Source organism: Passer montanus, unplaced genomic scaffold (assembly GCF_014805655.1).
Source record: "Passer montanus isolate IOZ18808 unplaced genomic scaffold, ASM1480565v1 scaffold69, whole genome shotgun sequence".
Taxonomy (NCBI): Eukaryota; Metazoa; Chordata; class Aves; order Passeriformes; family Passeridae; genus Passer; species Passer montanus.
In genome coordinates, this window is record NW_024372036.1 from 3,058,083 (window position 1) to 3,085,371 (window position 27,289).

General features: G+C 47.8%; 1 protein-coding gene across 2 annotated transcripts; it reads right to left on the minus strand.

Moving 5' to 3' along the window:
• Positions 1–1,593: 1,593 nt before the first annotated feature.
• LOC120511826 (cystathionine beta-synthase-like protein) lies at positions 1,594–27,006 on the minus strand. 2 transcript variants are annotated; one of them, XM_039729389.1, is made up of 17 exons: positions 26,858–27,006; positions 21,264–21,394; positions 20,188–20,399; positions 19,856–19,962; positions 18,978–19,112; positions 16,419–16,498; positions 15,852–15,986; positions 15,264–15,333; positions 13,592–13,683; positions 12,584–12,709; positions 11,765–11,849; positions 11,471–11,576; positions 10,680–10,754; positions 9,693–9,827; positions 8,138–8,246; positions 5,578–5,662; positions 1,594–4,311 (listed from the first exon to the last, which is right to left on the minus strand). In XM_039729389.1, exons 2-17 carry the CDS (start codon positions 21,303–21,305, stop codon positions 4,202–4,204), a joined length of 1,704 nt encoding a protein of 567 aa, XP_039585323.1. In that variant the 5' UTR covers positions 21,306–21,394; positions 26,858–27,006; the 3' UTR covers positions 1,594–4,201. The 2 variants fall into 2 exon arrangements, with proteins under 2 accessions (XP_039585323.1, XP_039585324.1); XM_039729390.1 differs by having other exon boundaries at positions 26,853–26,994.
• Between the last annotated feature and the right edge of the window lie 283 nt (positions 27,007–27,289).

Here is a 27,289-nt window from a genome sequence, read left to right on the forward strand (position 1 = left end):
TGTGAGGAGCACCTGGCTTTCCCTCTAGCCAGAGGTGGATTTTTCCACAGGCCAGTCTCCCTGTGACTCCCTGCCTGTTCTCCAGCTGCCCCAGGGACCTGCAGTGTCTGAGGCAGGGAATGCAGGGCATGGTGCTGCCCACAGAGCCCGGGCCCCGTTTGTTTGGGCTCACAAACCCAGCTGGGATTCAGCACGTGTGAGAGAAGCCACGCCACGTTTTTAGCTCCTGAAAGAGCACTGAAACCCGCAGTGTGAGCAGCACCTGGCTTTCCCTCTAGCCAGAGGTGGATTTTTCCACAGGCCGGGGTGGTGGCGGGTGAGCTGGCTGCTCTCAGTGCCCTGCAGCCAGGCCCTGTGGGCTCTGCCCTCACCCGCCATCCTCCAGCACGTGACAAAAGCCAGCAGCACTTCCATCAGCAACACGAGCCTGGGCTGGTGCTTGTGCTTTATTTTTTTTCTTCCCCGCAAAGGGAATTTATTGCTTTCATAAGGCACCTTCCTGGACTGAAGTCCTCCCTTTATCTGCAGAGCCAGCACAGCTGATTGTACCCAGTAATTTTCCTGCTGAGGAGGGGCAGCTCGCAGCCGGGGACAGCTGGGTCCCAGGGCTGTCATTAGGCTGTGACTCAGCTGTCACAAAAGCGGGGTTTGGGCAGGGCCCTGCTCCCAGCTGCAGCCGGGGGGCTGCTGAGGAGCCCTGAGCCCTCAGTGGCTGCTCTGGCTGGAAGCAGAGCCCGCTGCAGAGCCTGCTCTGCCTCACCAGGGATTTCTGAGCCTGCTGCAAGGTGGAACTTGATCCCTCACACTTCCTGCAGCTCTCCGTGCCTGGGCAGCCTTTGGCCTTTGGCTGAAATGGGCTCTCCACACACGGGAGGGATGCTGGCCTGCTGCCCTCGGGCTGGGACATCAGGATCCCTTTTCCCCCCTCTGAGGGGCTGCCAAAAGGGAAAGGGAAGGCAGGGATCTGCCAGCAATAGCAGCATTTCAGGTATCACATGAGGAGGATGTGCAGGATGAGGTCAGCCCATGCTGCTGGATGGGGGTAAGAGGATGAAGCTGAGGACGGAGCACTGTGTGTGTCGGGGAAGGCACCTGAACACCCAGCAAGACAGCAAGGAGCTCATGCTGGAGACATGCAAAGAACTGCAGAGCCTCACAATGACAGCCAGGGGTCTTCTGCACAAATTTCTTACAGTCTAACACACTTACGAGCTTGAATCGGCATTAAAAACCCCAATCTTACAGTCTTAACACACCTACAAGCTTCAAGCATTAAAAAATCAAATCTTACAGTCTTAACACACAATCTTGAACTGGAATTAAAAAAACAAGCTTACAGTCTTAACACACCTACAAGCTTGAACTGGCATTAAAAAATCCAATCTTACAGTATTAACACACAATCTTGAACTAGAATTAAAAAAACCAATCTTACAGTCTTAACACACTTACAATCTTGAACTGGAATTAAAAAACCCACAATCTTACATTCTAACACACTTACCAGCTTGAACTGGCATTAAAAAAACAATCTTAAAGTCTTAACACACTTACAAGCTTGGACTGGAATTAAAAAAAACAACCCAGAGCCACTCTGCAATCAAACAGCTTTTATTGAACTCTTTGTATGGTACATTTGTGAACATCTGTGCAATAAATACAGCTCATAGTGGTGGTTTTTCCCAGCTCCTTGAAGCATAAGAAGTCTTCCCTTTCCCTCAGTTGACACTGCACAGTAAGAAAAGCTGTTTTGTGAGATTTGTAACAAACAGAAGTTTTCAGGAATGAGCTTGGTGGGCAGATGAGGTTGGTCTGGCTGCTTAGAGGAACTCCTGCTAGCCAGAGTTCTGGAGTCAGCCACAGCTTGCACAAGAAATGGGAAATAACATTGGACATGACAACGTGAAAGTGAACCTTAAGTCATTGCCTGATAACTGCTTGCAAAACATTGTACAGATTTTACTGAACAACCATCTTCAGGTGAGAAAATAAGAAGTATTTTTGCAGAGCCAACATTAGGACTGATAATCTCTTACAGTGACAAACAAATACAGCATAAATTGTTGATAAAATATCCATGTGCAAAATAGTTTTCAGGTCTAGTCAGTGCTTGCAAAAGCAGCAAAGGTAAACAGGAGATGCAGGCACTCACTTCAGAAAAAAAATACAGTTCTGTGCAGGCTCTGGCCTTTAATTTCAGGTAGAAGACTGAACAAACTGCAGTGTCTGTCTTGGTCTTCAGAGCACTTGAAACAAAGATAAGCCCAGTTTTAATCAGCCCTACCACAACTAACCAGGACCGGGCCAGCAATGAGATTCTCAGACATGCATAAAACCATCACATTCACAAGCTTTTGCAGAGGAACTTCAGCCCTGCTGCATTCCCTGTCCCCTTCTCCCTGCTGCCTTCATCCCTGCCATGGGGAAGAGCTCTGGAAAGTTTTTCAGTTGTGCAGCAGCTCCATTTATTTACCCAGTTCCTCTGGTGTCCCCATGTGGGTAAGAAAGGCCTTCTCCCCCCTGTGCAAGTGCAGAGCAGGAGACAGCTCCTGTTCCTAGCAAACCCCAGGGAGCAGGTGAATTTCTTTGGATCCTTTGGCTTACTTGGGATGCTTTAGACTCCCATCCCCTGTCCCCCACCATTTCTAACCACCCCCTATGCCTCAGTCCACAACACTGCCAGTTTTCATGGCACTACAGGGATTAATGTATGAACAGTGAACCAGAAAAACAGATTCAAATCTTTACACTTCTTCATAACTGACTAATTTGTTGCCCCACCTTTGACTCCCCTCTTGAGCTGCTCTGAAAAGCAGCTTTGGGAACCTCCTTCTACCATTTTCATATTTCCTGCTGAATTCAGTTAGGTCAGGTTTGACAAGGGAAAAGGACAAACCTCAGCTATTCAAGCACCTCCCTCCCTGCTGCTGTCAGCAAAGGTCAGATGGAAAATGGGGGAAAAAAATCAGATAAAAGCCAGTAAAGTAAATATTCCAAGTAATGCCAAAATCTAGCAGCAGTGACAACTACAATGGCAGAAAGACATTAACAACCTTTTAGAACCTTTCAGTTGCCATTGAAATTGTACATTTTTAGATTTACAGTAGTTTTTTTTTTCCCAGAGCCCTGGGAAAAACTGTCTTAAATCTTAAAGAAGTGTATGAATTAAATGGCAAACCAGAGTTTAAAGTAAGGATGGGTCACTTGCCTTCAGCAATAGCCCTGATCTGAAGGGGTGGCCAATGCAGGGTTTTTCTCCTGGAATAAGGCACTACAGGGAAGGAGCACCTGAACAAGACTGGGAAGAGTTCACAGCTCCTGACAGATTATCTTTGGCTCTCCTGAAAGAGGCATAAAAAAGGCACTCTGGGATAAATGGGGAGGGAAGAGGAAGGTAACAGATGAAACAGCCTGAATTTTAAAAAATCTTCAGGCAAGATGCTTTATCTTACCTCTTAAATCTTTCTACTTGTGCTTACTTATCAGGATACCATTGGGGAAAAAAAAAGGTCTGTCATGGCAGGGAAAGCTGGTGCACTGTGTGAAACTAGCTGATGTTTGTCACTTCACTGCCATGCTGCTACTCAAACCAGCTTCCCCTCAGAGCAGATGCCTGGAGGAAGTCTCAGCTTCAGCCCTGAGGATTTTTTCTTGTTTTACAATGATGCCACCCAAAGGGAAACCCTCCCTTCTTCTCCCCATGCCCCAGTCCCAATTTTGTCTCCAACAAGTAATATATAAGTTAACATCCTTAAACGGGGGGGGGGGAAAAATCCAGAACTTTCCAGAGCTCTCTTGGGCCTCTGCTTCAGTAACTCTTTATTTCAACACATTTTAAAATTCTGAAACAACATTTTGGAAAGCCAGCCTTTAGACATAAGTAAGGAAAAAGAAAACCAGTTAATTCAGGCAGCATTTTTTACACATACATATATATATATAGGTAAAAAAATAAATTGTCTTGATAAGAAATATTGCTTAGCCTGATTAAGAAACAAGGTCCCAGAAGCTGGGCAATACAGCAAGACACCTTGGCTGGACAGCTGACACGAGGACGGCTGACTGCTTCTTTTCAGAATTAAAAAAAAAAAGAAAAAACAACAAAAAAATGGAAAAAAAGAAACATTTTGCTTAAGACATGAACCTGATTGTTTGTTTGAGGCTGCAGAATGCTGAGGAGGCTCCAGGCTGCTGCTTGGCTTCAGTTGGATTTCCTCTCCCGCTCGCGCGCGGTGACGAAGTTGAGGAGGTCGATGGCTGTCACGACACCAAACACCATCTGCCGCTTGCTGGAGGAGCCATCCGTGTGATCTGCAGGGAAAAACAGGCAGTTCTGGCTGCAGGAGGCACAAACACACCCCCATCCTGCTTGGTTTTAGTGTTTGTAAAATGGGGGGCTGAGCCAGCCCACCTGGAGCTGTCGGGTGGTCCTGGCACAGAGGGGGAACACAAAAGGCACCTTTGGCCACGAGTCACAGAGCAATGGCAAGGATTTTCAGCTCAGAAAGGCTCCTCATCAAAAGGGACAATGAAACTTTATGGAAGGATAAGGATTCAGTGGATTTACTGTTCTTGACACCAAAACTCCAACCACGGGCCTTGTTATAAAGTGTATTTTCCTCAAGCATTAATTACTTGAAACAGCTGCAAGTGGCATGACCCCACTGGAACCAGGGGCCATTTGAATGGCCCAGTGGAACTACATTTTGAGGAGGAAATGTGACACAATCATCTTCCTGCAGCCCTGTCAACCACAGAATTAGTATAAAAATCACAATACCTCATTTATAGCCAGATAATGTACTAAACATGTAATCTTTGCTGCACTGACAGCACAGGTTTAAGTGATTTTCTCATTGTGAGCCACATGACCTCTGGCCCTTTATCAATTGTCTAAATTCCAGTTCCTAAAGTCTGCCTGTACTGAAATGTTTAATCTACTTCTATACTCAGTTTTTTCAGCCAGCTGGACTGTCCTGGGCTTTTTGTTCATTCAATCTCTGTTTCACTGCAAGCTTCCAGTGAGACTCCAGGTTTATAAATGGTCAGCTCAGAGCTGATAGCACATCCTTATGGAGATTATTAAGAACAACCCCAAATTGCATGGCTTTTCTTTTTCCAGTTATAATTGAGAAGCTAAAGATAAATTTATCTGGCATGACTTAATATTGTTTTCAGTCTCATTTCTCAGTGTTTGTAACTTTGCAAAGTTGTCTGCTATTAGGAAGATTAAACAGGACAAAATATTATTCACATGTAAGAGTGATATACCTGAGATTTGAAGATTTATTTAGTCTTACTAATCCTAGAATGGTTTGGGTTGGAGGGGACCTTAAAATCATCTTGTTCCACCCCTGCCACAGGCAGGGGCACCTTCCACTAGACCAGGTTGCTCCAATCCCCATCCAGCCTGGCCTTGAACACCTCCAGGGATGGAAATTAGGCTTAGTAGCACAAATTTAGACACAGAATGAGGATTTTGCTTCTTCAGAGCTCACTTTATACATTCACACTCTCACTTGCTGCTTGTCACCACTCAAAGATTTGCTCTCACAAGGTGTAGCAGTTTGTACTCACATTGGATTTGTTCATGAACCACCAGAGCAAAGTGGTCTATTTCCAGGATGTGAGAGAGTTTCCCCAAGTTGTCTTTCAGGTCAATCTGAGGAGAGAGTTACAGAATTTGAATAAAGCAGGCCTTTCTATGTTTAGCAATCAATAATCCCCACACACTTCATACAGAACTAAAATCAATACATCAGCATTTGTGTTCTGCTCCCACCTGAAGAACTGGAAAACACCAACAAATCAAGGCCAACTTAAAGGATCAGTTTTCTTTGTTTCTAATTTCAAAAAAAAAAACCAGTAAGCACTACATAAAGTTATTCCTTCTGGTTCTCTAAACATAATGAATTTAATGAAGAACTGAAAAGTGCTAATAATCAAAGAAGGTCAAGTGTTCCATGTGTCTCAACAAAAGAAGTGACCATAAAAGTCTTTATATTTGGTGATTTTAGTCTAAAAGGACGAAAAACTGAATGAATCAGTTGCAAATAATTGTGGAAGTGAATATGATCTGCAAAGGCAGAAAAGGCCAAACAAACCAAAACCAAAACCAAGGGTGAAAGATTCCTCAGCTAACAGAGGATTCAGGTGCAAATCAAGGAACTGAGATTTAATAGTTCATTTCCTTTGTGGAGTTCAACTTTGCTAAGACTGAACAAGAAACCACTCTGTGTCAACTCTGAAAAAAAGCAGATATTTCCAAAACACTTCAGCAATCACCTGCTGCAATAATTTTAAAAAATGCCTAAAACTGTTCAAACAGGAGTTAAGAGATGAAGCAGCAGCTGCATTAAGCAGGTGACTCTCCCCAGCACCCACCACCTGACATCCTTTTATTAAAGGAATTCACAGCAAAGAAGAGTCTTGCACTGCAGGTTCAAAAAGCCTCTCTGTGAGAAATAAATGCCACAGCGTGAACAGCTGGGCTGCACTGGAGCACAGAGCTCTGTGTCCAAACTGGGAGTCACAGGATTCCCAGCAGCCTGTGTTTGAGAGACCTGCTATAGGAACCAATCCTTAAACCTGGGGGCCAGGAAAGGAAGGAGGTGGGAAATCTGCCACATGGAGTCACCCATCAGTCCCAAATCTGTCTTCAGGGACTGGGCAGGCTACAGATAACCAGGACAAGCAGCCCCTTGGCAGCACTGGGACAACCATGAAGGCACAAACGTGCCTGGAGATGCTCAGTGGAAATTTAACAGAACTCCCACAGAGTTTTCACCTGTTCATTCAAGGTTCTTAAACATTTTGCCCATGGGTTTTCCCATATTTAGGCTTTGTTTTTAAGTTTACTAAGTTTCTAGGCAGTGAGCACTACACTACACATGACTGGGAAGGCAAACCACTGGAACTAACATCTGGCTCCATAAGGACACTCTTCCTTCCACGAGCACTTGTTTGGGTTGGTAAATTATCCTGTGAGTGGTGTTTCAAATCCCCAGAGCACAACTGTACCAGGGACTTCCAAAAAAATCTCTAACCATTCTGCTTCTATTCCAAGAATTACCATAAAATAATTGAGGTGATCCTACCAAAGCAGGCTGCCCATGTTGCAAAATCACAGAATGGTGTGGGGTGGAAGGGACCTTTAGGATCATCCAGCTCCTCTGCCATGGGCAGGGACACCTCCCACTATCCCAGGCTGCTCAGAGCCCCATCCAGCCTGGCCCTGAACACTTCCAGGGATGGGAAATCCACAACCTCTCTGAGCAACCTAAAAAAGCCAAAGGGCCCATCTTTCCAAAATGTTCCTTTGCTTTGGTTTGCAGGGTAAGCCTCTTATTTGATACAGCCATGTAGGAAATCAGAAGTGATTTTGATGACACAGATAAAACATAAACAAGCCAAATCAGCTTGACTAAAGTGGCAAGAGAAGCAAAATCCACAATACTTCTGAAGTTATGTGCATTCCACCACGTTTCCAACCCATCAATTCAAATGGAAAAGAACCATTTTTTGTTAACATGTCAGCAGTACCACAGCTTGTGTCACTCCCCTTCCAGCCTCCACCAAGAAAATACCAGAAATAAAGAGAAAACAAATGGTTAAGCTGTTCTTTACTAAAAAAGCCTTTGAGCTGCCCATGGGAAGAGCCACAACCTCAGAAGTGCAGAGAATTGGCTGAGGCAGCCAACACCAGAGCAGCCCCAGAAAACCACCCAGAAAACATCCCACACCACCAGCCCCAGAAACTCGAGTGTCCAAGGGAGGGAGAACATGAACCAGGCAGTTGTGTTACGCACCACATTTCCCCATGATGCTGGATTATCTGTCTGGGGAGGAAAAAATAAATTCACATTTGTCCCTAAAGAACCAGCACCCTCAGGTGGCTCACAGGGTGAGCAGAAGCATTAAACACAATTCCAGAACACAGCACTCAATCAATTTTGGGACAGTGCTGGAACTTAAATCCTGGTGGAAACTAAGTCAAGCATTCCATGTTTTTAAAAGGAAGTTCTGTGCTCAGAAAAAGCTGCTGGCATGGCCCCAGGTGAGCCTCACCCAGCCTGTGCAGTGTTAGCACACCTACTCTAGCACTTGCATCCAGGAGCTGCAGAATACACCTGCCTACCTGTTGGAACTGCTTGTAGATTACTTTTCTGACTTCATCAGAAGGCTGAACTTTTCCAGCAAGCAGTGAGGAAAGCATGTTACCCAGGGTAACCATGCCCAGAATCACCCTGGGGAAGGAGACACAAGACAGAGATGAACAACACAAAACCTCAGGTATTCCTGTAGAAGAAAGCATCCCCTCCCAGCCAGCCTGGAGGAGTCAGTTCAGCTACTTCATGGTAACAATGCAGCATTATTGGATTCTGTGTGTCTGCAGGAGACAGAGCACAGCTCTCAGAGGTGCTGGAGACACACACACAAGGCAGCAAAGTGCTGCAGGTCCTTCTGAGCACCAGGACCTTTCCATCTCTGCTCCTTGCAGCTGGAAAGAGCTACCTGCAACCTCAGAGAGCTTTTGGAAAGCACAAACTGCTTCACTTTTCCACACTCTCCTCTGTCCTTTTGGAAGGTGTGACAGCCAGAGACAAGCTCACCCCAGCTGGGGTCATCTCCCTGTGAGGATCTACAAGAATCCATCCTTCAGGTCAGCACAATTGAGCAACTCCTCAACACTCAGCCTGTGTGCAGGAGGGCTGAAGGGTGATAAGGAACATTCCATGGTTTATGGGGGTCACTGCAGCACTGCACAGTGACACAGTGTGCTGAAGAAAGCTCTGACAGACACGGGCACCTTTGGGGTTGGTTGTTTTAAATGGGAATTTTTGCTTTTTTAGGTTAAACTGGTATTATTAAAAGAAGATATATTATCCTGCAGAGACACAGTGAGTAATTATATCATAATAATCATTAGAATCATGAAGGGCAGGACAATCCTGGCATGAAAACACAAAGCCCAGCACTGGCGTGTTCAGGGCAACATTTCTGAACTGTGTTAATAAATGAAAAAGGATGGGTGAGAAGACATTATATTTCCAGCAAGCATTTAAAAAGACATCCCTGAGGACCTGCTGAGGGAAGTGATACAAATGGATGAAGAGTGATATATGTGGACATACCCAGATTCATCAACAACTGGTACCTGGTCGAATCCCTTCTCCCGGAGAATTTCCACAGTCTTTGCACAGGTAACAGTTGGAAGCACAGTCAGGGGGGCACAGAGGCTCAGCTCCTGAATGCTGATGTTCCACCACCTGGGGAGGGAGTAAAAAACAAACCCAAGTTTTATGGAGAACACAGAAGCAGCCCTTGATGCACAGTGGCCTCCGGCAGCACAGGAATGACAAAAGGCTGCAAAGGAGAGTCAGGATTCAGGAATTTTTGCCTTTTTTTAAGTTAAACTGGTATTATTAAAAGAAAATATATTATCCTGCAGAGACACAATGAGTAATTATATCATAATAATCATTAGAATCATGAAGGGCAGGACAATCCTGGCATGAAAACACAAAGCCCAGCACTGGCGTGTTCAGGGCAACATTTCTGAACTGTGTTAATAAATGAAAAAGGATGGGTGAGAAGACATTATATTTCCAGCAAGCATTTAAAAAGACATCCCTGAGGACCTGCTGAGGGAAGTGATACAAATGGATGAAGAGTGATATATGTGGACATACCCAGATTCATCAACAACTGGTACCTGGTCGAATCCCTTCTCCCGGAGAATTTCCACAGTCTTTGCACAGGTAACAGTTGGAAGCACAGTCAGGGGGGCACAGAGGCTCAGCTCCTGAATGCTGATGTTCCACCACCTGGGGAGGGAGTAAAAAACAAACCCAAGTTTTATGGAGAACACAGAAGCAGCCCTTGATGCACAGTGGCCTCCGGCAGCACAGGAATGACAAAAGGCTGCAAAGGAGAGTCAGGATTCAGCCACAGTCAATAAAGCTTCAGGGCTCTCAGGTGTTATTCCCAACATCAGAAAGTCTCTGAAGTGTGAGAAGCCTTGAAAATCAGAACACTTTTCCTCATTTCATCTGCTTTCTATGATTACAGATAGTCAGTGGAGAGCACTGATCTCCACAATTTCTTTATTTATCCCTCACACAGAAAATTTTGCACTCCTACTCAAAGACCTATCTGTATTTACAGTCATTATAGGCAACAATTTAGGGAAGATTCCCTTCTAGCTATGTAGACCTGCAGTGCTTTGCACTCAAGAACTCTGATTTTGCAAAGATTCTTTGCATATTTTGTTTGGTTTGTTTTTTTTTAATATATTTAGTCATTACAGGCAACAATTTAGGGAAGATTCCCTTCTAGCTATGTAGACCTGCAGTGCTTTGCACTCAAGAACTCTGATTTTGCAAAGATTCTTTGCATATTTTGTTTGGTTTGTTTTTTTTTAATTCCAGATATAACATTTTTCATTTAAAAAAACCAATCATTAAGTACCAAATTTTCTGCTGCTGCCATACCACTCAAGGAAGGATGTCAACTAATTAAAGCAAATTTGATTAATAGCTGCAATTGTACACCAAGACAATAGCATGGAAGATCAGCTCAATCAAAGAAGTGTAAATTGAAACGAGCTTTAAATTAGCAGCTGCCATGAACTCGATTGAATAGACTGATGGAGATCCAAATGGATCTGACTGGCTTACCAGGGTTTGTTGCCAAGGTCTTCTTCTTTCATGAACCCTTTCTGAATCATCCATTTGTCACTCAAGAACTTGGACCTGCAGAGCAGCAGGAAGTGAAAAGCTCATTAGCAGAGACTGAACATCTGACAGCAAACAGAGACAACTGTTCACACCTCACTGCCACCAACAGATGAAGTGAAACTGGAAATAGGACATCATTGGCCACCCAAGTTTAGCAGCCAGGGACATGGAGAAGGAATACTCATGGGGACAAAAAGGAATCCCACAGGAAACAAAGCTCCAACTGCATCAGCCCCTTGCAATATCACAGAGACACAGCCTGGAATGGGGATGTGTCTTGTCTGCAGCTTCTGTTTGTCTGATATTGAGCTGGATGCAACATGGGTGAGGAAACTCAGCTAAAAATACCATGTTTTGGGGTATGTTTCAACGTGATTGGAGAAAAACTTCTCAGCACAGGTCAAAGCCCTGACGTTTCCACCTGCAAACTCATCCTGAGTGTGGCTGCTGCTGCTGGCACAGGAACCCTTCCAGGAATGGGATAACCAGTGATCCCCACAAATAACACAGTGAAAGCAAGGCCTTTGCTGTGAGAAATGCTAACCAGTGATGATTATCTACTGAAATCAGAGATTTAAAGGGGAAAAGATCCTCCCTGCTCCACGCCAGACCCCTTTTAGACAGCTCAGAACTTGTGCCCCAAAGACATTCCTTGCTGGGACAACTGGGTGTTCCGAGGTCTGAGGGACTCCCTCACCCCTCTCCCAGAGAAGAAAAGCAGCAGGCCTTACATGTAGTTCCTGATGGAGTCAGGGCAGATGACAACACAGCGCTGACCTTCCTTCAGCTCCTTGGCTGCCTTCACAGCCACAGACATGGCACTGCCTGAGCTGCCCCCTGCCAGAACACACAGCAGGGCCAAAACCATCACAACACCACATCAGAGCCATCAGAAGGGAGGAGCAGACAGAACAGAGGAGCCCAGAGTGAGGAAGACAAGATCTGAAGTGGAAGGAGGGCTCTGATGTGCTTCAGCCTCCCACAGGCTGCTCAGAGGAAGGCAGAGGGCTCCTGCCTGCTCTTACCACACAGCAGCCCCTCCTCGCGGATCATCATCCGTGCCAGGGCAAAGGACTCCTCATCATTGCTCTTGTACCACTGGTCCACTGCCTGGGGAGGGGCAGGAGACAGAAACAAGGCTCTGTTTAACTGGGGAGGCACAGGGGAACTGCACCACCAGTGTGGATTCAGCCCTGGCTCTTTGAGGGAAGAGCTGCCCTACTGAGCCCGGGGTTTCCATCCTCCTCCAAAGGCCAATGGGGTTTTTTGCCAAGGTAAGATGATCACACCAGCACAAAAGGCTCCTTACTGGAACCCTCCTGTGAGAGCAGGCTGCTGTGAGTCAGCCTCAGACAGCATCAGCTTCCTCCCCTCCTGGAAGGCAAACCAGGGACACAGGCTGTGCTCAGGACAGCCTTAACCACTTTGTCCAGGAGGGGCTGGGATGCTCTGCTGGAAGGTTTGGTTTTGTTGTTTTGTGGGTTTTTTGTAATTGGTAAGTTGGTGTTCTTTGCTGTTTGTCTGTTTTATTTTTATTGTGTGTGTTTCATGACTGGTTTTTTTGGGTGTGTTTTGGTTTTTTTTTTAAGCATAATAATAAGTGTGTGTTATAGGAAAATTTTATCTACTCACAGCATTTTGACCTGGCATTGTAAAACTAATTTGGACAGTTCAGAAGGCTTTCAAGGGCTGTTTATGCTGATGGAAAGAACAGGAATAGTTCTGTCTGCTAACCCTTCCATTTCAGCTCAGAGAAATCCTTCCCCAAGTTTTCCTCTGCCTTTAACCTCAGTCCTGCATCCCAGCAGAGGGCAAAGGGCAGTAAACCCAGCAATGTGACTTACAGATCTATCCAACACTGTGGGGACAAAATCATATCCAATTCCTTCCACTTCATACATCGTCTTGTCAGTCTTGTTCAGTTCTTCTGGTTCAGCAAGGATGGAGCCCTCAGGATCCACACCTATAATCTGGAGAGGCAGTTTGCACTCAGGCCACCAGGACACAGCGTTGGAGAGCACAGCCCCTGTGAGCACTGGCCTTGTCACAGCTGCTGGTGGCACACAGCCAGCCTGCTCTGCTGCTCATTTCCTCCTGGCACCATTCACCTCCCCTGGGAGCAAAAGGCTTTGCTGCTTCTGGCCCTTGGAAACCCATCCCACCTGCTCAGGCTGATGGCACCACTTGTTCTACGCATAGGTTTTGCTTGTCTCAGGGTTTCCCTGAGACAAGGTTGTCCTCATTCACATGCCAGGCATCGTTACAGACAACTCCTTCTGTGCCAAGTGCAAGCAGATCAGTTTTATTTTCTTCACCACTCCTTGCCTGTGTAGGAAAATTCTCATGACTGAAGCAGGATCCCAAGTTCTGTGAGGAAATCTCACACATCACACAGGAAAACACCCAGGCTGGTGAGTGCAGAGACAATTCCACAAACCCTCAGCAGCTCCAGAGCAGCTGGGTACATCACCCAGGCTGGTGAGTGCAGAGACAATTCCACAAACCCTCAGCAGCTCCAGAGCAGCTGGGGAAGGCACAGCCAGGGAGGAAACCCAAGGCTGCAGAGCACAGGAGAAGAAGAAGAAGAAACTTCCAGAGAAGGAAATTTCCCAAGCACCCCACGGAGGGATCTGAGGGTCAGTGTTCATCTGCTGAGCCAAACCTGAGCTCTGGTCACCTGTGGGACCAGAGCACGATGATTTCAGACACTCTGAAACCCCCTCTGCAGCCAGAGCCACCTTTGAACTGAGAACACCCAAGAGCTTCCCCAGGGCAGCTCACAGGAGTGGGATGTGCCAAGGGGAGCACTTTGAGGAGACACTAAAGGTAAAAGCAGTGGGGTTCTCACTCACTTTGCAGCCTGGACACTTCTCCTTCAGCTTCCTGGAGATGCCAGTGATGGTCCCTCCTGTGCCAGCCGTGGCCACCACCATGTCCACCTTTCCTGTTTAAGGGTGTGGGAGAGAAGTGTGAACTCTTCAGCAGAAGGATGGATTGAAAGCTCACTCCTAAGGATGGACTTTCCTCAACAAAAAATGCACAAAGTGGCTGAAAAGGGCAGGGTAGGACTCTCTGTGGTGAGACCTGCCTTGAAACTGCATTGCTCAATCATCATTTTCTCCAGCAAGGGTTTTGAAATGTCCACCAGAGGCCTGGCAAGGCACCAGTCTGTGGCACTTTGGACACAGCTGGATGTGGCCCCCAGAGCTGACAGCTGCAGTTTTCCTGTTGCTGTATCTGCTGGTACAGATAACTCATTCTCCGAGTTAAAATGAGCAGCCCATTATGTTTGTTAATTAACTGAGTGCCAAGAGCATGGGGTAGGCATCCCTGGACAGAAGAGTTAACACAACTACTCCCCAATTTTCATGTGGAAAAGGCTGTTTTGGTCACTAGCACTCAGAGTGAGTGTGGATGTGATAGTGCATGCCTGTGTCACCACCTACAGCTTCTTTGGTGCATCCACATGACAGCTTTGTTAATTTAAAAAAAAAAAAAGGATTTTTAAAAGATCACCAATTCACACACAAAATCAGTTGCTTAGCAGCCAAGAGAATAACACCCCACCAAGCAGAGGTAACTGAAAAGTGCCTGGGCTGTAAGGACAAGTGAATAGAAACAAGAAGCCTAAATCTGGAACTCATCTGGACTCTCAGTTTGTGGGATGGCAGCTTGTAAAAGTACACTCAGTTTAACTCCAAGTTTGTCACAGAAAGACAAGGCAAATCCTCTGAACAGCCAGAGTTTTAGGAAGGAGGAGAACCTTCCACGTGGTCTTCACTTTTATGTGAATGAATTTAATTGCTAATTTTCTTATCAGAAGGCCCAATCAAGAAACTGCACTGTTTAATAAGGCAGGTCTGGAGCCTTCTTAGGACTCCCTTCTGTGCACTATAGAAATGCCCATGCGGCTGCAGCATCACAGGGAATGTCTCCAACAGCTCCCAAACCAGCTCCTGAGCTGAGGAATGAGCCCAGCTGAAGCTCTGCTGCCCCAGCTCAGCCCCTCCTGGGGCTCAGCTGCCCAGAGCCAGCACTGGAGAGAGCCCTGCAGAGCCACAGGGTCCTGCTGGTGACAGCTGTGACACAGAGCAGCTTGTGCTCCTGAGGAGCACAAAAAGGAGCACACATCTTCACTCCTAAGTGAAGATGCTTCCAGTGTGTTGGAGTATTTGCTCTGGGAATGTTAGAACACCTGTTTCTGTATTTGTGATCAAAGAATGACCCTATTCCATACCAGTCTACCTATGGAGTTTTTTTTTTAAGGTAACTTAAACACCACTGCTTTCTCCACCTGCTCACAGGCAGAGAAGTCTTAAAGAAAAAGAATTCTTCTTTAATGGAAAAAAAATCATTACTATGACTATTGAAATAAGGTAACTCTCTAATGACACATAGCATGTGTATGGGGTTTGCTTTATCAAAATCGATGCTTTTCTCCTCTGAGGGCTCCTTCTCCAAGCACATAAGAACAGGGCACTCCCAGGGGCTCCTGGAAGGGGTTTAGCAGTAGAGCAGACCTACCATCACACTGCTGCAGGATCTCCTCTGCTGTGGTGTCGTAGTGGGTCAGGGGGTTGCTGGCATTGCGGTACTAAATTGAAAGGCACACCAGCCATAAAACAGATCAGAAGTACAAAAATCACATTTTGAGTGAGCTCAAAACCATTTCAAACAATCCCCAAAGCCCACAACACCTAAACATGCTCTCTGCAAAACGTTGCACTGTGTATTATCTGGAGCCAGGCCTCCCAAGTGACCTAATTTAAGCACAGTCCGAAGGGGCCAGCACCCTCCCATGCCAAAATCAGTCCCGTCTGTGGGACAGCACTCCTAGCAACATGACCCCTGGCTCCATTCTTCCTCACAGGCTTGCCAGCTCACTGGAAATAGACACAGTAAGTGTTGTACTTCTGGCAAACACCAGCTCATTGCTGCTCTCTAGTGACTGTAAAAACTTCCTTTCCTACAGCGTGGTGACTGCTCAGCCCCAGCTCCAGATTTGAGGCATCTTCTCCTCCAGAGACACGTGGAGAGTGTTGAACAGACAACCCAGAACACCCCAGAGCCTCCTCCACACTACACCTGCACCTCTGCCACCTTGGCTCTCACCTGGTCCAGGATGTGTGCATTGGGGATTTCATTCTTCAGCCTCCAGGCCACTCCCACGTGAGATTCAGGAGAATCAAATCTGGCTGTAGTTGGGGTCCTCACAATCTCAGCACCCAGAGCTCTCAGGACATCCACCTACAGCAAATAAAGGTGCTCACAAAACCCCAAAACACTTTCAACAGGCTCCCTTCACACTCAGCCCCAAGGCCAGAATATTTGCAGGATATTGAAAACTTCAGCACTGTCTTCCTTCACCCTCTGCTCAGCGAGGGACAGCTCACCTGGGGCACAGGTAACCACTTCAATGTGCCAGGCAAACCTCGGGTTGTCTGTATTTAAAGCAATTATTGGAGTTTTCAAAGTGGCAGTGCTGTGGGGATGGGTCTTAAAGACATTTTCTCTCCATGGCCAGCCAGCCTGGATTGCCCTGGGCACTGGCAACAGCGCCTCAGCAGAGTTTTCCCTGGCCAGGAGCCTGCACCTTTGTTACTGAAGCCCCAGCAGCAGGAGCTCTGCGAGTGCAAACATGTTTATCTTTAAATCCTTGCAGACAGAGGCAGCTCTGACCTTCTCCATGCTCATTTTCTCTGGCATGACGATGATGCAGCGGTAACCCTTCACTGCCGCCGCCAGGGCCAGCCCGATCCCTGCAAGCAAGCAAAGGCAAGCAGAGCACTCAGTGAGCAGCAGCAGAGCACAAAACCCACAGTGCCAGCTTTGGCACGCCCTGCCCTTCATCACATTTCCACCAGGGTGTCTCCAGAGGGGTGCCAAAGGGAGTGTTTCTGCCTGTTGGGTTCACGGATGCTGATCCTTGTTTGAGGTTCACAGCCCAGAGAAAGTTTAGCCAAGGGTGGGGGAACTTGGCTTGTGCAAACTGCTGGCTTCACCACATGCACATCACCTTCCTCCTCTCTCACCCACTTCATTTTTCCAGAAGTGATTTGGGAAAGGAATGTGCTTTGAGCTGGAGGAGACGAGAGGAATCACTTTGATTCTCCAAAAGGTCCGCAGAGCCTCTATTGACTCACTGCTCCATAAATCCCTATTTGCAATGTGCTGAAACTAAGTCCTGTCTAAAAATACATTATTTAGATGCTGTTGGTGATGGAGGTTCTAATACACTGTGTCAGCTTGCTACCACAGTGAAGCACCCTGGCTGTTGGAGACAGACATCTCATTTCTACTCTGCACGTCTCTATCTCCAGCCTGACTGCTGCCTGCTCACCTGAGGGCTGGGCTCAGAAGTGCTGTCCCTGTGGAAGAGAGGCTTACACTTGCTATCAGATCTCCTCTGCAGGACAGGCTGAGCTGATCAGGCTGGCTGAGAGGTGTGAGAGGTCAGGCTGCACTCCCCTGCTCCTCTGGGCACCAGCACAGGCAGCTCACCCAACACAGACTTGCTTGTTCAAAGCTGCCTCTGGTTTTGTGTGGGAGGAAAAACCCCCACCCTAATAATCTTTAATTGCTCCTGTAAGAGAAGCGTAACTCACACTTCAAACAGCTCAAGTAGTGTTTAATATATTGGGAAGGGAAAGTTTTCTCAGTGTATTATAGATAAATAGGGATGCCCAAATACAAAAATAAATAAGACAGCAGCAGCTTCATTAAAGCCAAAGGCTGAAGAGAAGTCATCCAGATCTTCCTTATGGTGTGTGATGAAGAAAGGATTTTGAGACCTGAACTCTAATACTTTGTCCTTTCTGCTACTGACCTGGAAATGCAGCAAACATCAAAACAGGACTTTGGCTGAGGGAGAACTGGGATGCATAGAGGATAAAAATGCAACACATTAGCTCTCACATTCAATACACTCAGTAGCTCTGAGCAGTAGAGAGCAAAAACCAATTCTCTCAGGTTACTGTGTGCCCTGGTCTTTGCTCTTATGTGACAAAAAAAAGAAAAATCAGCTTTCTGAAATAATTGCCCTGCATCTCCTTCAGTTCTGCCCTTTTGGATTCTGTGGCAAGTAGAATAATTTATCAGGTACTGACCCAGAGAGAGGGGTGTCATGGTAAGCCCTTGGATGCTGGAGGAATGCAACACACAAGGATATTTTCCACTCCAGGCCATGGTTCAGGCAGCAGCTACAGCCACACTCACAAAGGCTTCAGCTGCCCTGAATGTCCCCAGAATCCCCTGATCCCTCCAGAGCTGCTGAGCCAACAGCAACAGAAGAGACTTCCCAGTTTTCTGCTGCAGGCTGGGGAGCTGCTCACAGAACAGCTCAGAACAAAACCTGCCTGCTCTGTGTCTGTCAGGAAGCAGCAGTGGGGGAAGTCCAGAGAAGAGTTTAGGAGCAGGACCAGACACCTCTCCTGAGCAGGAGGGCAGCTTGTAGCTCACCCCATGAACTCCTCACAGGAGGCAATACATTAGGTATTTAACTATTTCTATTTAACTATATTATGCATTTTATATTTGACTCCAGGGGGAATATTCCAGGTGTGTTTGACTCCCCATGAGTAGAGCAGCTTAACACAATTACAACAGCTTTGACACAGGAGCCCAGAGTTAACTCCAGACTGCTCAGATCCTCAGTGCTCTGCCCTGGCCCCTGACCCAAAGAGATTGTTCCTTCCTCCAGCCCTCCAAGGAGGAAATGTGGACCCAGGTGGAATCTGCTGACAATCCAGGCATGCAGGGGCTCTGCCAGGCAGTGCTGTAAGGATGCAGTCAGCTCCCATCTCACCTGCACCCGCATGGGCAGGGCTGCTCCTCAAACCTGGCAAAGGAACCATGGGACTTCCCCGACTGAAAGGGGAAGATCCAGATTCATTCTGATGCCTCAGGTTTCGCATCAACACCAGCCTTATGGGTGCTTTTTTCCACAGTAATTTCAGTCAGACTTGAATTCCTAAGAACTCTTGTGATTCTGGCCTAGCACTTCCTTTCTTTAAATCAAAGAGGCTTTGCAGTTTAGCAGAACTCCTTCCCATCTGCTCTGGCCAGCAGAGGACAGCTCAGAATTGCTCCTGGTGTGAGGTGGAAGAGACACTGCTCCCTGCACCAGGCAGGCAGGGATTCCCTTTCTTCCCCGCACAGGCTGCGATCTCAATCCTGCCTCTTCCAGGAAAACCACCACAGCATTCCCCCCACACTCTCCTCAGTCTCTCCATGCCCCACCTGTGTTCCCAGAGGTTGGCTCTATGATGGTGTCCCCAGGCTTCAGGATCCCAGCCCTCTCAGCATCCTCCACCATCCTGAGGCTGATGCGGTCCTTCACGCTGCCGCCGGCGTTGAAGTACTCGCACTTGGCCACTGCAAACACACAACCAGCAGGGCTGCAAGGCATTCCAGAGCCCACCCAGCTCCACCCTCTGCCCTGGGCAGGGACACCTTCCACCAGAACAGGTTGCTCCAAGCCCCATCCAACCTGGCTTAAAGCCTGGTCTTGCCCCTTTCCCCTTGCCTTCTTTGCTCCCTCCCCTTTCCTGGTAAGTTCCCCAGCCAAAAAAGTTCTGATCAAACTGAAGTTTCTCCCTGTGCTCAGCCTGCACTTTCACTCCAGAACTCCCAGCATTAATTCCTTCACCACCTTTCTCTGATCAGAATCAGTATCTGCAGTTAAAAAACCCAACTAAACAAAAAAAATCCATCCACTGACAGTTTCTCCCCTTTAATAATTTTCAGTGATCTTTACTGATAACTGCAGAGCTGCCTTTTGCACACACTGATGAATACTCTGAACAGGAGAAGCAGTCAAAAACTTCACACAGCTTCTTTAAATTTAAAAAATTATTTTCTACGAAGAACATTTAGTGTTTTCTACAGAAATGGAAAAGCTGCAGGACTTGTTCTCATGAGGTACAAACTGAAAGATGTTTTAGATGACCAAATCCTAAAAACCAGAAAATTTCCCAAGGAAAACCAGGAGTTTTTTCTCACCATTTCCTGCCAATCACCTGCACTCCTGTGGCCAGGTTATATGACACTACTAACCCCAAGCACCCAAATTTCTGGAACAGTGTTTGTTAGTTTGTTCTCTGCCTGCAGCGACTCACAGAGTTCACACTTGAGCCCAAAGTGCTTCCCAATCTTGTTGATCCGCACCAAAGGAGTATTGCCAACTTGATCCAGGATGTTTGGCAGGATCTTTGGAGACTCTGGCCTGGTACAAACACAAACAAAGTCACTGTATTCACAGCAGGGTCCCACAGCAACCACACAGCATTTATTGCTTTTTATTTCTCCTTTATCAGGCTGGCTATTTCATCTATTTTATTCATTTGTTGTGAGTTTGGATACAAACTCACAACACCAACTCCTTGATCCAAAACATGGATTAGTCAGAGCTGGGTTTGTGCTGAAAATCAGCAAATAAGGTAACACTTACAGGGTGGAATGATGATGGGGGGAGGCAGAGGGGGGCATCCCAAGCTTCCAGGTGCATTTGCTGGGGGTATCAGGGCGGATCCACTGCCTCTCCTTCTCATTAGCCTTGCAGTTCCCAGTGTCCACCCCACCAGAGACAGAATATTTGGCAGGTGCATGAGGGCATGAGTTTGTATCTGGCTTCTTCTGGGAAGGAAGAGTAGGGATTTCATTCTTGGAGGAGGGAGAAGGAAAAGAAAAGGAAGGAAGAAAATAAAAAAAAATAGTTGATGTTTCCATAGTGCTGTGAGGATGGGGCAGTGCCAAATCCTTATCACCAACACCAGAACCTGCACTGCAAGTTTGGGAGCAAAGGCTCACCACAATGCTCTACACAAAGATAATTTAAACACACATGGCTCACTATAACCAGCCTGCACAGACACAAAAAAAACCCAGGACTACTCTCATGGGAGACACCCCACCCACACCAAAACTCTCTGAAATAAAAGCTCCCCACTCCAAGCAGACTGGAACACAGTGAGACTGCTTGGTGACTAATTAGAAAACTCTGCCACAAGACTCTGCATGGCTGAGTGGTCACAGGGAACTCTTCCAGAAAGGTTTCACCAGCACCTTCCTCCAGCTCAGAGCCCTGGCCAACCTGGCCTTGAAACCTCTTGGGCTTGGCCCTTCCCTGGAAAGTTCTCCAGCCAAAGAGCTTCTGGTAAAAATGGAAATTTCTGCCCTTGTTCAGCCTGCACTTTCACTCCAGTACTCCCAGCATTATTCCCTTTAGTTTATTTTATTTATTTGTAGTTATTAATCCCTTGAATGGGGTGGAGGGAATCCAGAACTTTCCAGAGCTCTCTTGGGCTCTGCTTCAAAAACTCTTTATTTCAACACATTTTATGATTCTAAACAACATTTTGAAAAGCCAGCCTTTAGACATAACAAGTAAGGAACAAATCAGTTAATTTAGGCAGTATTTTTTACACACACACATACATATATATAGATAAATAAATAAATAGTCTTGATAAGAAATATTGCTTAGCCTGACTAAAAAACAAGTGTTCCCCAAAGACCTGTGAGTACCTTAGAGACAGGAACAGGCCTTTCTGATACAAACTTCTCCATGGTTTTTGGCAGGGGTGGTGGCACAGGAAACTGGATTTTCTTCAGCAGAACGACTGCTGTGGGTCACAAGACTGGAATCCTCTTCAAAACTGCAGATCATACAAGTTAGAAGAATAAAAAAAAAACAAACTATCAGGAAACTCTCTCACAGGGGCAAAACACACATAACTTTTTCATTGGGGAAAAAAAAGAAGCTGCAAAACAAAGTGAAGATGACTTCAATAAACAGGAAACAAAATAAATCAAGCAGCAGAGGTATTGTGCAGGATTGATGGAGGGTGCCCTGACCCTGTCCCTCCTGCATTACTTAATCTTCCCTCTGCCCTTGTCCTCCACAGTAGCACCAAACATCTTTTATCAGACCTCTGCAACTCCAGGAGCTTGAAAGCCACAAAAAGTAATATATCTTCCCTCTGCCCTTGTCCTCCATAGTAAGCACAAAACATCTTTTATCAGACCTCTGCAACTCCAGGAGCTTGAAAGCCACAAAAAGTAATAGGAAATACTTCAGTTCACAGGAAATACAAAGGGTGAAAGGGCTTCATGGTGCTGTCCCCAAAAGACCCTGTGCACAACTTTGGAAAAAACTTTATCCAGGAACAGAGGCCTCTCCACCCTCAAGGAGAGGAAAATCTCACCAGTTCCTACCCAAAATTAATTAGTGTTGCATGCACAGCTTCAGTGAATAAACATATTCACTGCATAGACACACACAGCAAACACTTCGTGCTTCTAGCAGATTTTACCTCCAGAAATTAGTAAACACAAAATAATAAGTTCATTTCTCCTACCAGTTGTTCACAGAGCCTGGCTGCTTCCTATCAATTAAAGTAAAAAATCTGGCTGAAATCTTGGAAAGCATGAGGGGTTTTTTCCCTTAATATTTGTTTTCTTCACCACTGTTTTGCAGAAGATTCTGCTCTTTCCATTACTGAATTTTGCTGGAAAGGGTCCCTGGCCTCCTCCTCCTGGCAGATGCACACAAAACACGTATTTAGGATCTCACAGAGTTGATTGTCTGGTGAGAAAACTGGGAAAAAAATCTGGATCACAGCATCAGTGAGCTTTAGTATTTGATCCTGCAAGTTAACACAGGCCACTGACCACTGCTGCCTTGGGCACTCAATGCCTAAAGCATTTAAACTCTCTCCTCTAGGGGGAAAAAAAAAAAGGAAAAAAACTCTGAAAAAATCAGCTTTCCACTAAGACTTGGAATAATTTTTCTTCAAGACAAAAATATTTCCATGCCAAAATGATACAATTCTATTTAATCAGTTAATGCATGCCCAAGAGCCAAGATGGGTAATAACCTGCCACAGATGGATTGTGACCTGCCACAGATGGATTGTGACCTGCCACAGACTACTGACCAGGGTCAGAATGAGAGGCACCAGTCTAAAAAAGCAAAATATCCCACAAATACACAAAATATAACACCAACCTGTCTTTGCTACCAGAAATCAGCTTACTTCCAGTTCCAGAGTGAAACCCAGCCCTCATTTCTCTTTCTAGGATACTCAGGTTCACAGTCCAGAGTATCAATGGGGGTTTTTTTGGGAAAGGAAAAATACTGGAGGAATGTCAAGGTTTCCTATGAGGCACATGGTCCCTCAGAGAGCTGGCACAGGCAGTGACTGCCTGTGCCACAGGTAACACTGACAATATTGACAAAGTCCAGCTAAAAAGGGGCCTTGCTGCCAAAGGGTCAAATAATTTCAAAATACAGGAGAAGAGCAGAAAGGATTTAGAAACAGGAAAGTGAAAATTTTGTTCTGTTTCCAAGTTACCATAAAATAAGAGCACAAAACCTTTGAAAGCTTTGAAACACCAGCTCTCAGTGTCTTTCAAGAGTGTCCAAAAACTGAGATGAAAGAAGAAGAAACTCATTGCAGTAAAAATAAAAAAAAAATTAAGAGGTTTACAGTATTTGTTCTTCGTATTGATTGCAGGAAAGAAATTAATGTGGCTCTCAAAAAGCTGCCTTTTGGACTGGGCAAAGCAATAGCATCTCATTGTAAGGCAAAAATTTAATAATTGACTAACAGCAACTCCCATTGCTTACTGAACAGCAGAAACTGAGAAAAAGCTGTATTTATTGCCCTTAAATAAGCTGTGAGATTCTCTCATATTTTCATAATGGCAATACTTGATGTTTGATCAAAGCTTCAATAATGGGGCTTCAATTCAGAACAAAAATGAGGAGAGACACCAAAAGCTAAAAATCCTCTCACCAACACTAACCTTAAGCAACATAATTAATTTCTTCCAGCCCCAGGTGACACAACTTCAGCAAAATGGGGTCAGACATGGTCTGGGATATCCAAATCCCCACTCTGATCCTCCCTACAGGCCCAAAATAGCCTTTTTTTTTCTGGGGAAGCAGGACAGGAGGATGGCAACTCTGCTTCTGCAGCTGCAGGTCTCCACCCTGATCCTCCCTACAGACCCAAAATAGCCTTTTCTTTCTGGGGAAGCAGGACAGGAGGATGGCAACTCTGCTTCTGCAGCTGCAGCTGAGCACGGCTCAGCAGAGGCCAAGGGGGATAAGCTGCAGGAAGAGCTGCCCATCTTTAGGGGAAAAAAAAAAATCTGTCAGCCTGAATTTAATTTTCCTGTCAAGGGGAACACTCCCATAACCAGCTGGGGGTGTGGGCAGAGTCCAACTAGAAAAGCCTGACTAGCTCCTGCCATTATATCTGCAGATCACACATGGCAAAAAAAAAATTAATTAATCAGAAAGGGAATTTACAAAGCCACTTAAATCAGAGAGGGGGGTGGGACAGAGGGATGAGATCCAGAAAGGATCACAGCCCTGGGTCCATCTCCACAGGGAAGCCAAGGCCTGAACAAGGGAGTTTACAAAGCCACTTAAATCAGAAAGGGGGGTGGGACAGAGGGATGAGATCCAGAAAGGATCACAGCCCTGGGTCCATCTCCACAGGGAAGCCAAGGCCTGAACTATTCCCAGCTCCACAAGAACAGGACTGAGAACAGTGCGAGTGAAATCCTGAGCTGAACTCGGGCACAGCTGAGTCAGGAGCTGCAGTTCCCAGCTGTGCACAGCGTGTGACATCAGCACCAATGCACTGCACTGTTCAAACACCCCCTGTGCAGCAGCCAGGGGAGCTGAGCCTGGCCCTGAGAGCTGAATCACAGGCATGGCCCAGGGATACAGCTCAGGACTGCTCTATTCCAAGAGACAGAATTCCATTCTGCTGCAGCATGGAAAGGAAACTTGATGATGTGAAGCAGGTGCAAATAAACCACTGCAGAACTGCTCTGCTCAGCCTGAGCAGCACAGGATATCTCTGCAGGTAACCAGATGCAGCAGCACCCACCCAGCCCCTGCAAACACCACAGCTGAGCAGAAGAAGCAGAAAGTGAAACGTTTGGGTGGTTTTGCTGCTGTGGTTTTCCTGTGAGTGGGTGTGTGTGTGTGCTCCTCAGCAGCAGCCATCCCTCCTGTGCCAGGAGATATCAAGTGACCTGAAGTGACAGGGCAATGAATTAACATCTGGCTCTAGGGAGAGATCCTTCAAGAATCCAGTCTTATTTCCATTTTATCTCACAGAGCACGTCCTCCTGATGAACACTCTTTAAAAGCCAGTCTGGCACACTCAGAACTCTCTGGAAAGGGCAGTTCTTTAATGCCCTCACCTCTGCAACACTGCAAAGATTAAACTCTGGCAGCAAAGCAACTTCCAGCGCTGTGCAATTGTTATTCTAGAAATCAGCCAGGGAGAAGAGGGGAGTGTTCAGACTGCTGTGCCCCCAGAGAGGGGGAGCTGTGTCTGGCAGGTGTCTGACAGCTCCATTTCCTGAGCTCACCCCGCTTGCACTCACACAACAAATCTTCTGAGTGAAGACTGATCTCTCCAGGAGCACAGCAGCATCAGAGAGCAGACTGGAGAATGCTTTATCTGCATTTTACCTGCTGCAGTCAGAAGCTTTCAGCATTTCTTTCCCTGCTTCCAGTTCCCCCTGTGAGCACACAGAGATGGACCAGCACTGCAGCAGGGCTCTTGATCTGCCCAGCTCACCAAGCACAGGGAGAGGAAGATTCCAGACAGATGCTCAGAGATTAAACAAGCTGCCCAGCAGGACAAAAAGAGGGAGCTGCTCTCAGTTTTTGAGCAGCTCTGTTAGACAGGCAGAAGCACCCCTTCCCCAGCATTTTGCTGCCTCCTGCACGAGTTTTGCCAGGCCTGGCAGCTCTGATAAAGGCTGGCAGAGAGCTGGGCAGGAAGGCAGCTTTTGGCTGACGGGGAAAACCAGCTGCCATCCCTCTGGCTGCACCCGTGGAGCTTCCAGCAGGTCCCCAGAGCAGCCAGCAGCACGGCACTGCTGCGTGCCTGGCTCTTGTGCTCACCCAGCCCCGCAGCCAGCCCATGCCAGCCACCCTGGCAGGCTGCCCTGCTGGTGAGTCCCTGAGCCTGCCCCCTCCAGGACACGGGTCACTGCTGGCCCTGGCTGCCACCAGCTCGGCACAAGGTGGCTCTGCCTTCAGGGAGGCTGGGTGCCCACACAGAGGGGATGGCAGGGCACCAAGGGCCTGGAAAAGGATGCCAAGTGCAAATGCCCCAGCACTGGCACCCAGAGCACACTCCATCAGTGGCGATCAGAAGCAGCGGGTTCTGAGCAGGTCCCGGCTTCCCAGGAAAAGCCTTTCCTCTCCCACACAGGATCGCCACGTGCCCCCGCTCCAGGCTCGGTGTTTTTCCGCCTTTCCACGGCGCAAGCGTTGGGAGCTCTCCGCCTCAAAGCAGCAAACAAACCCCTGGCAAGGGTGAGCAGAGTGAGCAACGCTGCTGGAGCGGGGCCAGCGCTCCCAAACCTGCGTGGTCAGAGGCTCTGGGAGCGCAGGGATCCGCAGCAGACGGGACACTCCACAGGAACGGAGCAATCTCTCAGTTCACGGCTGCCCCAAGACACCGGGAGCATTATTGTAATAACAGGGCTGCTGAACAGCTCCCTCCGTCCTACTCAAGTTCACATCCCTCGCAAGCGGGCAGGGGTGATACACGAAATAAAATGTAAAAAATCAGCTCCAGGGTCCAGTGCATCAGCCGAAGACACCTGGCAGGGGAACCCCACGGCACCGAGAACAATGGCAGCGAGCCAAGACCAGCTGGAGAGCGGCCGAGAGGGACCCGAAAGGCACAAATCGATCCTGGGAGCTGCCGGCAGAGCGGAGCCCACCCGGCTGCGGGCTCCGAGCAGCATCCCCCGGCCCGGGGCGGCTCCGGGCTGCCCCTGCCCCTCCTCCCGGCACCGCCAAACCCACAGAGAGAGCCGCAGACCGGGTCAGGCCGGGTCAGGCAGCCCAGCGCGGCGGCTGCTCCGGGCTCCGTGCGCCGGCAGAGCCATCCCGGAGCACACGGAGCGCGCCCAGACGGTTCTGGAACATCCCCCGCAGCCTCCGCGGGCAGCCCGCAGCCCTCCATGCACCCCCGCGCCCTGAGGGAGGCGGCCCCGGCCCTCAGCCCCGCTCCCGCGGATGATGCAACCCGCGGCCAGCGGGATGCGCGGCCCGCGCTGCGCTCCCACCTCACCCGCGCGATCCGGACGCTGCCCAGGACACCGCCGCTGTGGGGATGGTGCCCGTGAGGAGGGTGAGGATAATGATGAGGAGGATGGTGATGATGATGAGGAGGAGGAGGGAGATGAAGGCGCGCAGGATGCGCGGGGCTTAAGAGGAGCCCGCGAGCCGCGGCCCCGCCCCCCGCGCGCCCAGGCCCCGCCCCCGGCCCCGCCCCCCGCGCTCCCAGCAGGGGCGGGAGAGGCGCGGCGAGCGCTGATTGGTCAGCGCGAGGGCGTTGGCGACTCCGAGCCAGCCAATGGGAGCGCGGTGCGCGGGGCTGGAGCGCCCGGGGATGTCCGGGATTGTCCAGGATTGTCCGGGATTGTCCAGCAATGTCCAGGGATGTCCGGGGATGTCCAGGGATGTCCGGGATTGTCCTGGGATGTCCGGGGATGTCCAGGGA

Bases quoted from the DNA above. Each gene is read 5' to 3' on its own strand.
- LOC120511826 (XM_039729389.1), bottom strand. From the start codon at position 21,305: ATGGAGAAGTTTGTATCAGAAAGGCCTGTTCCTGTCTCTAAG. The intron at 19,113-19,855 runs GTGAGTCGCTGC...GTGTGTTTGCAG, and splicing joins TGGGCTCAAGTGTGAACTCT to TGGCCAAGTGCGAGTACTTC. The intron at 16,499-18,977 runs GTGGGGCATGGA...GCTTGCTTGCAG, and splicing joins GCCAACCTCTGGGAACACAG to GGATCGGGCTGGCCCTGGCG.